Source organism: Salvia miltiorrhiza, chromosome 6, assembly GCF_028751815.1.
Source record: "Salvia miltiorrhiza cultivar Shanhuang (shh) chromosome 6, IMPLAD_Smil_shh, whole genome shotgun sequence".
In the NCBI taxonomy this organism is placed as follows: domain Eukaryota; kingdom Viridiplantae; phylum Streptophyta; class Magnoliopsida; order Lamiales; family Lamiaceae; genus Salvia; species Salvia miltiorrhiza.
Genome location: NC_080392.1, coordinates 2,834,769 through 2,852,099, shown reverse-complemented (window position 1 = coordinate 2,852,099; position 17,331 = coordinate 2,834,769). Strand labels below are relative to the sequence as shown.

At 33.9% G+C, this 17,331-nt stretch overlaps 2 protein-coding genes across 2 annotated transcripts; one reads left to right on the top strand and one right to left on the bottom strand.

Annotated features, from left to right (window-relative positions):
- Window positions 1-1,075: 1,075 nt before the first annotated feature.
- On the bottom strand, window positions 1,076-2,536 carry LOC130987916 (uncharacterized). The gene has a single exon (XM_057911620.1). It carries the CDS (start codon window positions 1,929-1,931, stop codon window positions 1,122-1,124), a length of 810 nt encoding a protein of 269 aa, XP_057767603.1. The 5' UTR covers window positions 1,932-2,536; the 3' UTR covers window positions 1,076-1,121.
- Window positions 2,537-2,849: 313 nt separating this feature from the next.
- On the top strand, window positions 2,850-5,469 carry LOC130987915 (uncharacterized). Its single transcript, XM_057911619.1, has 2 exons — window positions 2,850-3,895; window positions 5,305-5,469. The coding sequence occupies exons 1-2, from the start codon at window positions 3,141-3,143 to the stop codon at window positions 5,396-5,398; spliced, it is 849 nt and encodes a 282-aa protein (XP_057767602.1). The 5' UTR covers window positions 2,850-3,140; the 3' UTR covers window positions 5,399-5,469.
- The last annotated feature ends 11,862 nt before the right edge of the window (window positions 5,470-17,331 follow it).

The following is a 17,331-nucleotide window of genomic DNA, read 5'->3' as shown; positions in this document are numbered from 1 at the left end:
TCTATACAGTATGTTATGCAAACATATTTATGGTAAGCGAGTATATTTATATCATGTCACTACGATAAAAAATGAATAAATATACAAAATAAGAAAAAAGAAATAATTAAATTATTTTAAAATTCGTGTTCAAAATAAGAATTTATTAATAGCTCAATAATTTATAGAGTGGATTTTTAAAATGGCCACTTTCATATTGTAAAGATAAAAAATGTCCACTAAAATAAAAAACTTAAAAAATGTCCACTGTTACCAAAATACCCTTCACATTAAAAATTAAAAAAATGTCCACTTTACATCACCCCTTTAAAAAATCCCGCAATTCACAACCAGTGTGAATTCACAACCAAAATTTTTTTGTTGTGAATTCACACTGGTTGTGAATTGAGAATTCACAACTAGAATTTTTTGTTTGTGAATTCACAACTAGTCGAATTCACAGCCAAAATTTAATTCACAACCAGTCGAATTCACAACCAAAATTTAATTCACAACTAGAATTTTTTGGTTGTGAATTCACAACAAACGAATTCACAACCAAAATTTAATTCACAACCAGATTTATGTTGGTTGTGAATTCACCATCAGTCGAATTCACAACCTGAATTTAATTCACAACTAGAATTTATTTTGATTGTGAATTCATAGATCTCGTTGTGAATTCAAGAATATTAAATTGTGAATTCATCGAGTTGGTTGTAAATTCAAGAACATTAAGTTGTGAATTCATAGATCTGAGCGTGAATTCAAGAATATTATGTTGTGAATTCATAAATTTGGTTGTAAATTCAAGAACATTAATCAATTATCCAAAATACTTATGTTTCTTTTTCAATCGATCAAATCTCTTTAATAAAATCCACAAATCATCACTAAAATAAATATTATTCATTTTATTTCTTACAATAACTAAAAATTCTCATTTCAACCAAGCACATGTAATATAAATTTCCAATCACCAACACAAGAAAAAAAAATTGAATCTCTGCTGCTGCCATGGATTCATCGAGTGGAATATCGTCGAATTCATCGGGGCTGCAAACTCGGCATCAAAGGAGGATCTGCAGCAGACGATCGATTTGAGGAAGAGGAAGTGGATTTGTTGACGTCCTCGATGCCGATTATGCCCTGGAGGAAGTAGAGAGCGGGGCGGAGCTGCCGCTCCACGCTGCAGGCGAGGAGGCGGAGGTCGGCGGCGTCCACGCGGGCCTCGCGGAGGAGGAAGGTGGAAGACAACAGCCGCCGACTCTCCAGATCTGGAGCAAGATGTCGAATATATCTGGAATTCTGCTCCAGATATCTTTGAGCGTTTGAATTCCACCTTCCCTTGCGACCAACAGTTTCAAATCATTGTCTTCGGCCACCAAATTGCACAAGCACCCAATCGCATTCTCCTGCGCTAATGCTGTACCTGAATTGCACAATGCTAGTAATATCAAGACTGTGTTTTCCTCGATGAAATTCTCCCTCACATCTTCGAAAACGGCTAAATTCCGCAAAACCCCAGCTGCCAGCGCCTGCGAATTGGGGGTGCCTTCTCGACAGATATCCAACAGTGACGAAATTCCTCCTCTCGATCCAATCGCCCTCGCGTTTTCCTTGGAATTGCTCAAAACCCTAAGTGCGATGCACGACTTCTCCTTGGCGAATACGCTACCGGATTCGAGCACCCGCATCAAATTGTTCAACAATACCAAACCCTCGGCCAGCAAAACGTGCTTGCTCGAATCCTCGGTCGAGATTTTGGCGATCGCGCTCACGGATTTCTCCTTCAATTCGGAGGAACTGGTGCAGTCGAAAAGGTGCACGAGCACCGGAACTATCCCCTGAGCCACCGCAATCAGCAAGTTCTTACCGTCTTCCTGAAAAAGCCCGAGGAGCGATTCGAGAGCGGAGCTCTTGGACTCGGTAGATCTTCCGTCCGACCCCATCCTCTATCGCCTGCGCCAGATCTGCCGTTCAGTGGGCAGCTCACGGCCGCGCCAGATCTGCCTAGCCACCATTGTCGAGCTCCAAAATGTCCAGATCTGTCGATCATTGTCGACGAGATCTCGTTGTTGTTGGCGAAGCTCTCCAAGTCAGAATCGAGAGAGAGAGATAGAAAGAGGCGCCGCGGTGGTGGTGGCTGTGCGGCGCTGCGGAGATTGAGTGGCGGCGGAGCGGCGGGGGTGAAGCAGGAGATGGCGGAGGCGACGAGGCGGCTGATTTCCGACGCCGAGAGAGAGATGGAGCAGATCTCGACTCGCTGAGCGGAGGAGCTTCTGGTGGCGCGGATTTCCGACGCCGAGAGAGATGGTGGAGGCGGCGGCGGCGGAGGATGCTACGAGGGAGAGGTGGTGGCGGTAGTGAGATAGAGAGAGAGTGACGTAAAGGTGAAGAGAGAGAGAGAGAGGAGAGAGGGATAGAAGTGAGTGGATATTTTTTATTATTTTAAAGTGAGGGTTATTTCCGTCTTTTCAATCAAAAAGTGAACAGTTTTTATTATTTTTATCTTAGTGGACAATTTTTATCTTTACAATATGAAAGTGGATAGTTTTATATATTTACTCATGTAATTAACCCATTTAAAAAATATCGCGACATGATTTACTCCCAATTTTCGGCACTTGCCGTTGCCACTGCATTTTTCAAGTCGTCGGGAAGTTTTGTTACTTGTATTTTGCCGCCAATAAAATTACCAATTTTGTCTATAAATCATATCTAAAATATTCGGTCATTTAAAAATGACCGAATCTTTCTCAATTAAGCCTAACTCCTTTTGAAACCTACCTAATAATTATAAGATATATTAAGATTAAAGCGGCGTGAAATTAATTAACGTTAAACTCGGTAGGCTGGCGTCACACTCACCACTAATCCGATATTATAATTAATTAAAGATGTTTAAACTGTTTTGTCCTATTCAATTTCCTTAATCATAGGATTTCCAAAGGGTCATATCATCACAACTTCTAAGGCTGGCGCGATCGAGACACAGAGAGAGAGATCCACACCCTCACATCAGCTTTTCTCACTCATGAAAATCTCCTCCCTCATTCAATCCGGAATTAATCCTAATTCTACCAACACCAACACTGATGTACATAATCAATTAAAGCTCAATTTGACCTAATTAATCTCTCTCCACACATGCAAGCTTCATGGACGCAGAATATCACAAGCTGAAGGCCATCCCCTCCTTCAAATACTCGGACACCGACGACATCCCGAGGTTCCAGAAGCTTCGCACCGTCTCCTCCTTCAAGCACGTGATCGATGCGGCGGGGACTTCGCCGGCGCTCAGCCGTCAGGGATCGGAGACCGACGAGATCCCCGCGAGGTTTCACAAGCTGCGCACCGTCCCCTCCTTCAAGCACGTGATCGATGCGGCGGGGACGCCGCCGCCGATCAGCCGGGAAGGATCGGAGACCGACGAGATCCCCCCGAGGTTCCAGAAGCTTCGCACCGTGTCCTCGTTCAAGCACGTGATGGAGGCGGCAGCGATCAGCCGCGAGGGATCGGAGACCGACGAGATCCCGATCCGGTATCAGAAGCTGCGCGCGATCCCGTCGTTCAAGCACGTGATGGAGGCGGCGGCGATGAGCCGCGAGGGATCGGAGACCGACGGCGGCGAGCTGCCGCGATACACGAGCCTGAAGGACGTGATGTCGAACCTGTCGCCGAGCGGAAACGCGGACATCGCGATCCGGAACGAGCTGGTGAAGCACGCGGCGTCGGCGTACGTGCTGTCGGCGACGATCATCAACCCGGGGCAGCGCGACGGCCAGAATTCGAGGATGAAGATGTGCTGCCTGTCGTGCTGGCGCATCCACGTCGGATTGCCGTTGCAGGCGCTGTGTTGGCCCATCGTTCATTTTGTTTATCAAATTGTGCGTAGGGTTAGGAACGCTTTGAGGTAAATCACCTGCTAATTCAGCTTCGCCTGTTTCACTTTCCTTCAATTTTGTTTCTTTTTCATTAATTAGTTTGATTGATCGGTTTAATTGGATCCGACGGTGAGGAGCGATCGATGATTCGTGAAGATTAGATGTTAATGGGATGTAAATGATTCTAAAAAAGAGAAAAGATTCAGAGCAAAGAATTTTGCCTACTATTTGGAATGGCAGCTTTGCGAGATCAATGAAATTTGATCAACTTTGATTTTCAAACGTGTTTAATACATTAATTATTGAAATTACATGCATGTTTAGTTATATACATTTCATTTCACAAATTATTATTGAGATTATCGTTTTAATAAATTACATAAAAATCAAAGTTCGATTTATTCTTTTTTATTAATTATTGACGTTAAAGGGAGAATGAAGAAAATGTTGAGAGCCGAAAGATTGAGAACCAAAAGGTTGCTCTTGAGATGCATGTTCATGCAAGTGATGCATGAACCATTTATAGACTTTATATTATTAAGTCACTATAGTTACTTCATAACTTTTGCAGTAACCTTTTGAAAATAGGAGCGACTTTAATTAAATCTTTGGATTCTTGCAGTAACTTTGAACATCCATTTACTTTTTCTAATTTTCAATTATATCTATATTTTTTTTCTCAAATTATATATTCAATTATTAATTTCATATAATTATGTTTCATATCATGTACGTTTTATATTAGAAGTGGTCTCCTGTACACCCGGGTTGTACTCGACCCGGATCATGATTCAGTTGGACTATCCTGACCAATTTTTTTCTTGAAATGACACTAATACTAACACGATTTTGGAATGACACTAACACTATTTTATTTTACAAATTAAATGACACTATTTTGAAAATAACACTAACACTATTTTGTTTTACAAATGACATTATTTCGAAAATGACACTAACACTTGACATTTGGGTAAGATAGTCCAGTTGGGTCAGGATTCGGGTCGGGTACGACCCGAGTGTACAGGAGATTTTGTGGTTATATTATTAATGTTCTAGTCATGCATTTGCTAACTTTTCTAATGTCATGTAATTATTTTTTAATTATACTAATGTCTTTGTTATTAATTTAATCAGTAGTCCATATATCAAATTAATTAAGCAAGCTACGTTCCCATTATTTTACTTAATCAAATCCAATTTCCTTGAATAACATTAAATCCATTAATTGTGAAGATTCAAGGCCAAGTTGATTAATAATAGACCACTCTTCATTTTAAAATAGGCCCATGAAATGAGCCCAAACCCTTCACTCTTTTGTTCTTCTTCAGTCTCTCTCTCTCGCTCAGCAACCGTCGCAGGTAAGCTCGGCCGCTGCCGTACACACCATCATCTCTCTCTAGCATCTCACACTTTACACGTGGACTGACGCGTGTAGACTCACGGGGCGGATGCTTGAGCGCACTCTGAAGAAAGGGCACAACTTGGTTCCGCCTACCTTAGAAGGAGGGAAGGCATTAAGCGAGGGATAGATGTCCCAGAGGCGGACACACTGGTTGGGAGCTGATGTCGTTCCCCTACTTGGAGTGGAAATATGAATGAAAAAAATGATAAAATTTTCTATTTTAGAAAATGAGGAAAAAGAAAGAGGGAATTTAAAGGGTGATTTTTTTTTTATTCCTCATTTTTTCATGATAAATTAAAAAAAAATACTCTCATATACGTAATACGTCTTTATCTCACACTAATTTCTATATATTTCTCACCAATACCGCAATTTTATTTTCTATATTGTAATAGTATTTGGTTGATTAAAAATAACTTTATAACGAAATACTCGGTGTTTATGTGGATAAAATAGACTAATAAATAGTAAGGGAAACGTGGCAGGTCCGATCCTAATAGTAATATATTTTTGTTAGATATAGTTGGAATATTTTAGAATATATGGAAGCTAAGGGTAGGGATGTGACAAGTCTTTGGGCTACAAAATTGAATGAGAAGCCAAGTTGAAAGTGTAATTTTATTCCATGAGTCATTTTTCCTTATTTCATAGTCATCTTCTTTGATTGGTGAGTTTCCAGACTTCACCTCAAGTTAGGTTTGAGGAAGGCCCAGCTTCTATGTGGTCCTAAATATTTACACATTTTCGGCCTACTTTAATATTAAATTTGAAAATGACTCTTTATGAACATTTCCATATTGTAAAACATGTTAGTATTTTTCTTCTTACCTATACATATATACATAGAGAGAGAGAAAGGGAGTTCAAATGAGAACGAATAACTATTCTCTATTTTTATATTATTATTTTTGTATAGAAATCAGAATAGTTTGAAAATTAAATAATAATTTTATCTTCTATGCATAGATTATGGAGTATTTCTCAACTACTTTATACTCTTTTGTAGATAAAGCAGTTCCAATTCAATGGGCATAAACGCCATCACTCGTGTGCATCACCTGCTACTTTCAAGTTAAATGTTGACGCTGAAAGTTTAAAATATCGACATATATAATTCTAAAATATATAAATACTATTTAAAACCGTTTTTGACATGCATTTTCAAAAAAGTAAAAATATAAACTAGAGAAATAAAAATTCCTTTTAAAATAATAGTATAAAATACGAACCATTTCCAGCCCTTAGATTATCAAGATTTACGATTGATTCATCACTCTGTTAGATGGATTCAAGGTATTGAGTTCGAATATTGTAGGGAACGAAAATTTATTTTCGAAATTCAGATGTTTACACAACGAATTTAAACTTATTCTACATAAAATTCAAAACATTTACACACGATTTTTCAAAAATCAAATCTCAACCGTTAGATTATGGGTAGATCTGGTATAAATCCGTTCTTATTTTATACTTTAAGAGTGAAATATGTTGCATTAATATATATAATAGATGAGATATTTTTATGTTAAAATTTTATTATATTTTATTTCGAAAATATGTTTTTGTACATAAGATGAAATTATTCTTCCCGAGTTAGGAAATGGGGATAGAACTTATTCCTCCCAAAGTGGAATTATTTTGTAATTGGCATTTAGGGTTTGAGAGGAACAATCCAAGTGCAAGGTAGTGTATGTGAATTACCAATTTTAGACATTAAATAATAATGGGCTTTAATTAGGGGTTCAGTTTTGTCTGTGGTCCTAACTTGGGCTTCTCTTTTTCGGTACAAATGTTATGAGAGTGACCATGCCTCTCAGATTAATTATATAACTATTGAATCAGCTTTCAATCAAAATAGTGATACCTTCGATTCCCTCTCTTTTATTATTTTCTTCTTCTTCACTTTTGGGTGTGTGACCACTTTCCATTTAAATTATTATGCTTCGCATTTTAGATTGCACTTCTCATATAAAAAAAATACCTATCTATACTACAGTATTTTCACACTTCACAATATCATCCTCCGTTATATTTCTTCCTCAACTTTCTCTCATTCTCTCTCTTTGTTCTTTAATGGATCCTAACTCCTCCGATTATTTTTCTTTTTCAAATTGGATCAGTGATATTTCCGGTCCACACTACTAATCGGACCTCTCAGCGGTGAATTTAGGCGACGAGCCTCAAGGAGAAGGTCACGCCTCGGTGGAGCCACAGCGTCGAAGAAGGCGAAGGCCTACAAGGAGAATGTGTTGGCGGCTAGTGCAGACGATAAGAGGGGTTGCCACAATAACACTCTCGAGGAGACCGATCTCATCGTCCGTGTATTAATTGAGGAGACCAACGATGCAAATCTGGACCACACATTTTCTCCATATGATGCACCAAGATTATGACACGTGGCAGAGGCCTTGCAAGACAAAATCCGTGCAGGAGTAAATTCGAAAAAAAATCAATTATATATATTTATATAGGGGTGCACTCCAGTGAGACCCTCTATTTTTCGTGAGACACTGAGGACAATGAATAAGACATATATACTAATGAACAAGGCATTATATACTGATGAAAAATGAAATTTAAAAAATTGGTAATGAATAAGGCATATATATACTGATGAACAAGGCAGTATACACTGATGAACAAGGCAGTATATACTGATGAATAACAAAATTTAAAATATTCCACTCCTTCCTGCAGGATTTGAACCCTGAGAAAAAAATCTCCCTCCAGATACAATATCAGCCATAAGATTGATAAAATAAACGCACGAGATCATATCTAAGGTCTCACTAAAAATAAGGGGTCTCATTGGAGCCCTCCCTTCATGCATAATATTTCATAGAAATATGTATAACTTTACACACAAAAGTGCATTAAATTGTACAAAAAAAGTATTGCATTTTTTTTTTTCAAAAAATCTACTTTTTTTTGTTTTTGTTTTAGTGACCCACCCCACTCCTCCCTTTGGTCATTTTTTTTTTGTTGAAATTTATTTTTTGTACAACAGAACAATGCATATTATAAAATTGAACCATGTATATTGTGTCAATTAACCCTTCGTATTGTGTTAATAAATCATGCATGTTACAAAGTTCACTGACACGAGATGCATGGTTCAGTTTTATAATATGCATTGTTCTGGGCCGAAAACCGGTCCACCTGACAGAAGATTCGGGCCGATTACGATTTACCATTCCGGTGAACCGGAATTGCCAGTTCGGGCCCAAAACCGACGATTTACGGTCCGGTGGCAACACTAACCATCTGTGGACTAGAAAATTTAAGCTACTAGGACGGATCTCTTTCCTAGTTCTAATGGCTTCTTTTTTTTTTTGGTTGAGATCATAGTTCTAATGTTTCTTTGTGATAATTAGTTGCGTGACAGAGTACGTGACACTTGTGTGAGGAATCAAAGAATTGTATTATTAATACATTTGAATTCTTTATATTTTAAGAACCAATGTAATTTTCTTTAAAATATTTCTCCATATTCTTGACGCAAATTTCTGCGCAAATCACTAAATTTACAAGCGTAGACAAATGTTTGGGTGTGTAAGGATTCCTTTCATCGTGTTATGCTTGTTTTGTGTGTACGTGTGTGTGCGCGCGCAGTAGTGAAGCCAGAAATTCTCGTGAGGAGGGGCTGAATTTGTACGGGGTTTGAAGGCGGTAGTCCCAAGCAAAAGTTTTTTGGTCAGTTAATACGGTTTGTTTGTTTTTTAAGAAAAGAAAAGCATAATAGTAATAATAGTAATGAAAAAGAACAAAATTTTCATACACACTAAATAGATCCAATACACTAAAAATGATTTAAGAATAAATACTTGACTAGGTAATTGTTTCTATTTCGAGAAATCAATGACAATTGATTTCGATGTGTATTCATCAATTAAAAATGTTGCAAGTTCTCTCATTATCAATTATTGAGAAATTTTTTTTCTCAATACACACAACTATATCATTCATTCAATTGTTGAGAAAAATATAATTAGCATGTTCAGTTATGTTCTACACAATCTATTAATTCAACACAAAAACTTGGGTACAACCGACTGTATCGTACAACCGGGTTGACTCGCACCCATAATAGTGTTATTTATACGATTCGGGTCAGAATGCGAATTCGGATCAGGGTGCTGATCATGGTCTAGATTTGGGTGTAACCCGATTTTACCCAAGATCACCTCTTAATTTAATTACATATTAGAAATATATGGGGTGGGCTGAATCCCACCCTAGCCTGGCTGTGGTTCCGCAAGAGAGAGAGAGAATAATGACAAATAAAGAAAATTAAGAGGGTAAAAGCAAAGTCCAAATAGTACTAATTTATTGTGTTGAAAGAATGGGGACATGATGGGAGTTGGATTCTCACACACATGCACCCATCACAACCATGTCTTTTCTTTACTAATTAATCATCCCTCCCAACTTCTCTTCTTTCATTTCTCCATCTATTCCTACGCATCCAATCAACTACTTTACAAAAATCACTATTTTATTCAATAAACAATACATACCATTAGATCATATACCGATCATATTAATATATTTATCAACTTAACTTAGACTCTTCGATATTAAGTATTACATTGCCAAAAACAAATCTTAACTCACCTGCAACACGACCTCCCACTAATCATTTGGAACTATGTCCACTTAAACTTATTATATATTTATTAAGTGAATTCAAGATTTTGTACACATAAATGGAAATACGTAACAAAAAATTAATTATGCCTTCTATTGAGCTATAGTAAAGCCTAGGAGCTTCTCCAAGAGAAGTTGTATTATAGCATTTAACGCTTATTTGGTTGATATATATAATTGTCGTTTTATTTCAAGTTCTCATGCATAAAACAAAATGTTGAAGATGGTCTAACATAAGTTCAAGCATATATAGTCATGATTTTGAAAAACCGATGCACGTTATATATAATAAATATACAATAATGAGTGAAAAAAAGATTTTTATACTTTTGTAAGGGGGTTGAGAATCATGCATGTGAGTTAGCAATTAAATGATTAATGTGGTGAAAATTGATATAATAATGAATAAAATAATGTAGATAAGATTTAGAGAATGGTGAGGTGGTGATATCATTGTGTGAGGGAGGGAGGGTGGGGGTGGGGGTGGGGGTGGGGGGGGTGGGGGGGACCCTACAGCTTTTTTATACCGGCAGCCACCAAACAGGAGGCCACATTTTAGGTGTCGAAAGAGCTAACTTTTCTTGAGAATCTATTTTCTTCTATCAACTACTCATCACATTTCATATGATCATATATAAATAAATGAAAATTTCAAAGTTCCATTTGGGTTATGAGGGAAATAAATATTTTAGCTATATTTGACTACTGAAAATATGATAAAATTTGTGTATAATGTAGACAAATAAAATGGTGGGTGCGTCAATAATTATTTAAAACACTTGCAGATCTTGTTTTTAAGTTATATTCATAGTGGGAATCATTTATACTTTGTTTTTTTGAAGGGATCATTTATACCTATTGAAGACTTAAACTACCGAAAGGATCTTTTATTGTAAGATTGTATGAGATCGTGGTGGTCACGTGTTCTTTGAAAATTTATAATTATCCATTAAAATTGACTAGCAAAATTTGAAAACAAATAAATAAAGGGTTATTATTAGAAAATAGTTTGAATTGATCACGAGTTTAATTTTTAACCTGCATTTATAAATCTTATAAATGAAGCTTATATTTATCTTTCATCGTTTAATTTATAGTTCGAGTCAAAATTTCGATCAACTGAGACTGAAATGTTTCGCAGGAAGTTAATTTGATAATTTATAAAAAGTACATCAAAATTTGACTCTCCACATCAACCATAATCGAGGCGACGTCGTTTCACTTGACACTGTCCAAATTGCACAACTGGACCAACCGCCTCTTCGCTCAATCGGGCAAGAAGGCATGGCGGCACAACCACCACCCATGCCGCTACCACTATTCTGGTGGTGTCTGCCCCGACTTTGGTCGGTGATGCTAGTACGCTCATGATGTTTTTGAGTCGTGGCTCCTCCCCACACGCGATCGTGCAAGGATGATATCAGAGTCTGACGTATTTTTTAAAAGTTATTGGCCTATAATTACATAAACTTTTAGCCAATTCATGAATTATACATGAATTTTAATTTTAATATGATAATACATAATTTTTCAATTTGTTATAATTTTATCACAAAGGTAATAAAATTCCCAAAAAATTGTAAATTTGCAAAGAAAGTGGTGCATATATGTATATATTTGGTTTTGTTTTAATTCATGTACTTTAACTTTATTGACTTTGAATTTGATTTAAATTTGATGATTTTAGTTTCAAGGTAAAATCATAACAAAATGAAAATTTATGTATTGTCGTACCAAAATTAAAGTTCATTTGCAATTCGTGAAATAGCTAGACGTTTATGTATTTACATGCCAATATAATTTTTTTAAATTACCAAATCAGCATTCTGAGAGACACGTCAGCGTCGATTAGTTGGAATTTTGACTCGAATTATAAACTGAAAAATAAATATAAGTATACACTGTATTTTTATATTTGTATATCAGGGCTAAAAAGTAAACGCGGGGTCAAGGTTTGAGTAAAATACATATTTGAAGACAATTCTACAATTGGATTTGAAGATGAAATATATTACTGTCCTCACGGGGACAACAAAATGGTGCGAACTTTTGTTTATGAACAGTGAGATATAGGGTTCAAACTCCATCACTCATCCTCCCTCACATAAAAAAAAAAAGGAAGATGAAATATATGTTTATTAATTTAGAATTGGAGATCTCGTTGAGGGAGAAAGAGAGAGTATAAGATGATGGTTTAATTAATAGCTACGCATAATATTTCCAGTGAAGCCAAGCAAATAAAGATTTCCTAAGATACACCAATGTATATAATATCCCATCGAGTACAAATGTACAATGATTATGATCACAAAATTTGATGGTTCATGCACGCAGAAAGCATATATATATATATATATATATATATATATATATATATATATATATATATATAGGGAGAGGTTCAAATAAGAACCACTAATTAAAATTAGAACGGAGAACCATTTTAAGCCATTCGATCATCAAGATCTACGGTGGATGCATCATCTTGGTGGATGAATGCAGATCCTGGGTTCGAATCCTGAAGGGAGCAAAAAATTTATTTTTTTCGGATGCATTAAATTTAACAATGAATGCATTAATTTATATAGCAGATGCATTAATTTTAATGGTTCTTATGTTCTCACGATAATTATGGTTCTCACTATAACCGCACCCTATATATATATATATATATATATATATATATATATAGGGAGAGGTTCAAGAAAGAACCATAAATAAAAGAAGACCGGAGAACCATTTTCAGCCATTCGATCATCAAGATCTACGGTGGATGCATCATCTTGTTGGATGAATGCAGATCCTGGGTTCGAATCCTGAAGGGAGCATTTTTTTTAAATTTTTTTAGTGCATTAATTTTAACAGCGAATGCATTAATTTTTACAGTAGATGCATTAGATTTGATGGTTCTCCCGTTCTCACAAATAAAGTAGTTCTCTCTAGAACCACACCCTATATATATATATATATATATATATATATATATATATATATATATATATATATATATATCAAGATCTACGGTTGATTCGTAATCCTGTTAGATGGATTTATGGTCCTGAGTTCGAATTCTAAAGATAGCAAAAATTTATTTTTCACAATTCATATCTTTGTACAACGAATTCATACGTATTCTACATAAAATTCATACATTAAAAATTACTCTTATTTCTTATTTTAAGACGTGCTCTCATGGTAGCCCATCTTAAAAAAAAAAAAAAAAAAGAAGAAGAAGAAGAAGAAGAAGAAGAAGAAGAAGAAGAAGTATGCTCCTTGCCCTTAGCTTTTGCACATATATATACGAATCTTGGTTATGATCAGAGAGACCATATTTTAATTTTATTTACAAAAAAAAGTAGACCCCTAAGAAATATTAAATTAATAATTGGGAAAGTTCTCCACATTGTTTAATGAAAAGAAACAAGCCGAGTAATAATTATAATTACAGTTTTAAGTACATATATATTGTTTGATTTAAATGTTAATTATTGTCAAGAACATGTGAGAAAGAAAGGCTGAATGAGGAGGTGGTGGGGGTTCTCCAAGGTGCAATGATCATAATATTGTATGATCATATGTTATATATATTTGATCAGATGCATGATTAATTCTTTTTTTAAAAAAAACAGAGGGGGCCGAGAGATCTTAATAAAATAAAAAAACATTGTATTCATTGAATTTATAATCTGGTCCTTTTTTCTATAATTGGGGCAGCAGATAAATTTTGGGTTGAAGAAAGAACTTCAATAATTGAAAGTAAGGGTACAATTTCAAAATTTTGAGGGATGGAGAACATAAAATCACATAAGTGCATATTTTAATTTCATCAATAGTAGTACAAAGTAGATACATTATAAATTCATATTGATTATACATGCAAAACTTCAATGCTTTGTAAGCTTTTACATTTCAATGAATTATGACCAGTTTATTTGGTACATTATCATTAATTTCTCCTCCATCAGTTATTATATATGAGAGAAAAAAGTTTCTATTTTTGATCCTCCTTATAGAAATATCCCTAGTGTAGGAACTAAACACTAATTCGTTCTAAAAATTCCTATGATGAAACATTATCATATAAAATAAAATTCACTACGATTCTGCTATGAAACATTGTGAATTTGAACCCCGAACCACGATTTCATTCAACAAAATATTGAATCCACGGTAAATCTTCGCAATCTAAAAACTAGAAATTATTTTTATTTTATATATATAACGTCTGAACTTATTTGAACTACTCTCTATAAATCAATAAAAATTTATATCTTTTAACTTCTTTTTATTTTCTTTGATATGTCTTTTAATATTTTCCCAATAAATTTATGCACGAGTGATCCATTGCAATTTAGAAGGATATTTTATTTAGATTTATTACATATGTAATTTATTTTTATTTAGTAGTTTCAATTTTTGTTTAGACTCTAAATTAGTTCTTTTTCTTTTGGGTCCTAATTAATACATACTTCCTCCGTCCCACAAATCTTGAGTCATTTTCCTTTTTCTACCGTCTCACGAATTTTGAGTCATTTCCTTACATGGCAAAACAAATTCTCTTTATTCATCTTTTCACTTTTTCATCTATCACACTTAACATACTAAATAGTATTTTCTTAATTCTCGTGCCGAAAAAAACGGCCTCAAGATTCGCGGGACGGAGGGAGTAATTAATTTTTTGGATCCTACATAATAAATAAGATTATCCTTGAACTAGTTAAAATGGTCGTTCATTTTACTTTCTCGAAAAACTTAATCTTATTTCAAACTTGGGCTCTTATTATTGGAGTTAGGATTTTGGGGTGTATCTAACTAAATTGATATATTTGTCCATAGTTGTGAAAGCGACGAGTCTATTTAATTATCTCAATCATCATAATTATATATGTTATTATGCTTGTGCATGAAGAATTTGGTGGATATCGGCGGCCTGTTTTTGATGAAAACTGTATCTTAAGTAGCTTGGAAGTATTATTTTATCTTGAATTATAAATCATTGATTTTTAAGATACTTTATTACATGAGCATCCATGTAAAAACAATAATAAAAAAAATAATAAATTGGTTATTCGCCGTCTATAGGTGATGTATTCAATTCCTTCACTTGTAAGTGTTTCCTACCGTCAAAATTATACATATAAAAAAAATACGAAATTTTAAATTTGTAATTTTATTAATTATAGTAATAAAATACATACGTATAATTAATTATGAAATTACTAAAAATATTAAAATTGGACAAAATGGGAATAATGTCGAAACTTCACTCTTAAATTTTAAAATTGAAACAATGATTGGGGGACAAGACAAAAATCAAAATGAGACACTTGAAAAAATGTAGGAAATAATTGGAATGATGAATTTACTTTAAAAATAAAAGGGAGTCTTATTTAATTATTTTAAACTGTTTTATGGAAAAAATTTGTAAGACAAGTTAAGATCTAATTAAATCCAATCACAATCAACCATTAATAAATTTATAGATATATCATTGAAATTTGGATCTGAATACAAATTTTGATCCGTAAAATGATTGATCTCAATTTTTTTATAAATAAATAATAAGTGTAAGAAAGAATTAAGCAATTGATTACTATGCCGACGGCCAAATCAAATACATGCAGTGGAAAATTGGAGCTCAATTTCCAATCTCGATATCAATAATTGCAACTTTATTTGCTAGTGATGAAACGAAACTTTTAACTACCAACTAAAATCATAGGAGAAGAAAAGTATAAGAAAATAGAAATAAGATGAATATGTGTCAATGTTTTTGCAATAATATTCTACAAGACTAATAATTTAATGGGACGAAAATGATTTGGGAAATTAGGGCCCATTTGTGCCAACCCATCACCAAATGTCATTTGCATGAGACAATGTTTTTGTTGCCTACCACTGTTACATTGATGTGCTGCTCTTCAAATTTATTTTTATTTACAATAAATATATGTGGCTGCCCATAAATTAGTAAAATAGAAATAAAAATTGATTTATTTAATTATTTTGTTGTATTGTCTACATTGTAGCTTTTTTTGATATATTTTTGATAATTTTTGTATATTTTATTTAAAAATAAAAAATAACTACAATGTGAACAATACAATAACATAACTAAATCCCCTTTTTATTTAAAAAATAATTTTTTTTTATTTAACTAGTTTGTGGGCAGCCGAACATTGTGGCTATTTAACATCACTATTTTATTTATATAGTCTAGATTTGTATAAATTATACTAAGGACTTGACTACACTAGTTAGACAATAGACATACATAAAAATAGGAGGATCAAATAAATGTTTTTTTCATTGTAGGAACTACTAATTTATCTGTATAGTTAATTTTTGTATGATTTACTATCATATATAGATACAATAATACATTATCTAAAAATGTGAAAATGAATGGTGATCATCCATTTAGTGAAGATTTATGAAGTCATTGGTCAATGATTCCTACAAAAACTTATCTCTACGTACAGAAAATTCACTATTTAAATAATCAAGAATCAAACTATATATAATATTGTTTCGAGTAACACATATCTAAGTCGATATATACCAATAATATTATTGTAATGTCTTATAGCAATTTGTTTGATCCCCCAAAACTTATATATATCCTCTTGGCTAAGTTTATATGGATCATTCTTAAATGTTTTAACTTTTATGGATGGCCAAATTAGGCTTCAATAGTAGCATATTGCGAGAAATTATATTATTCTTTTGTTAGACATATGTTGGATTTGTTTATTTATTTCCCTTTTTGCAATTGAAATATTCTTCGTACAATGATATTGTTCCGTCTCCCATCACATTAATAAACAGTACGTGTTTACAATGATAAGATGTCACTTACATATATACATGGATAATTTATTGATGAAAAAAGCATACAATAAAAATACTATCTTCATATAATAAGGAATTCAATCTATATATTTTAAAATATAATAATCGACTCAAGCCATGAGTTTGTCGAGTCTAATAGCCGAAATAATTTTTATTAAATGTTACATTAATTGTGTTTTTGATTTTTTCATTGCCAAGATTATTTTATGCACAAACTTAAATGACAATAGCATATATACGGATAAAATTGGAGGGCAGCCCTACACCACTCTAATCTGTCAGTTCAGAAGGAATCTTTCTAAATTTTTTTATTTGTTTTTTGAATTTTTCTATTTTATGCCCCCAATGAATCCTATGCAGATGTATGATGAGTTCTTGGGCATTATTACTAATCATGTTGTAAAATTTCAGAAGAAAAGTCCAAAAAAAGGTAGTTTTATTCTGTGATATTTTTTGTATTATATCGAGAGAAACTGCCTGTGCTCAATAATAATAATAATAATGTAAATTATCTCCAAAATACAACGGTTAGGATGACTCGAGTAAATGAACACTACAAAT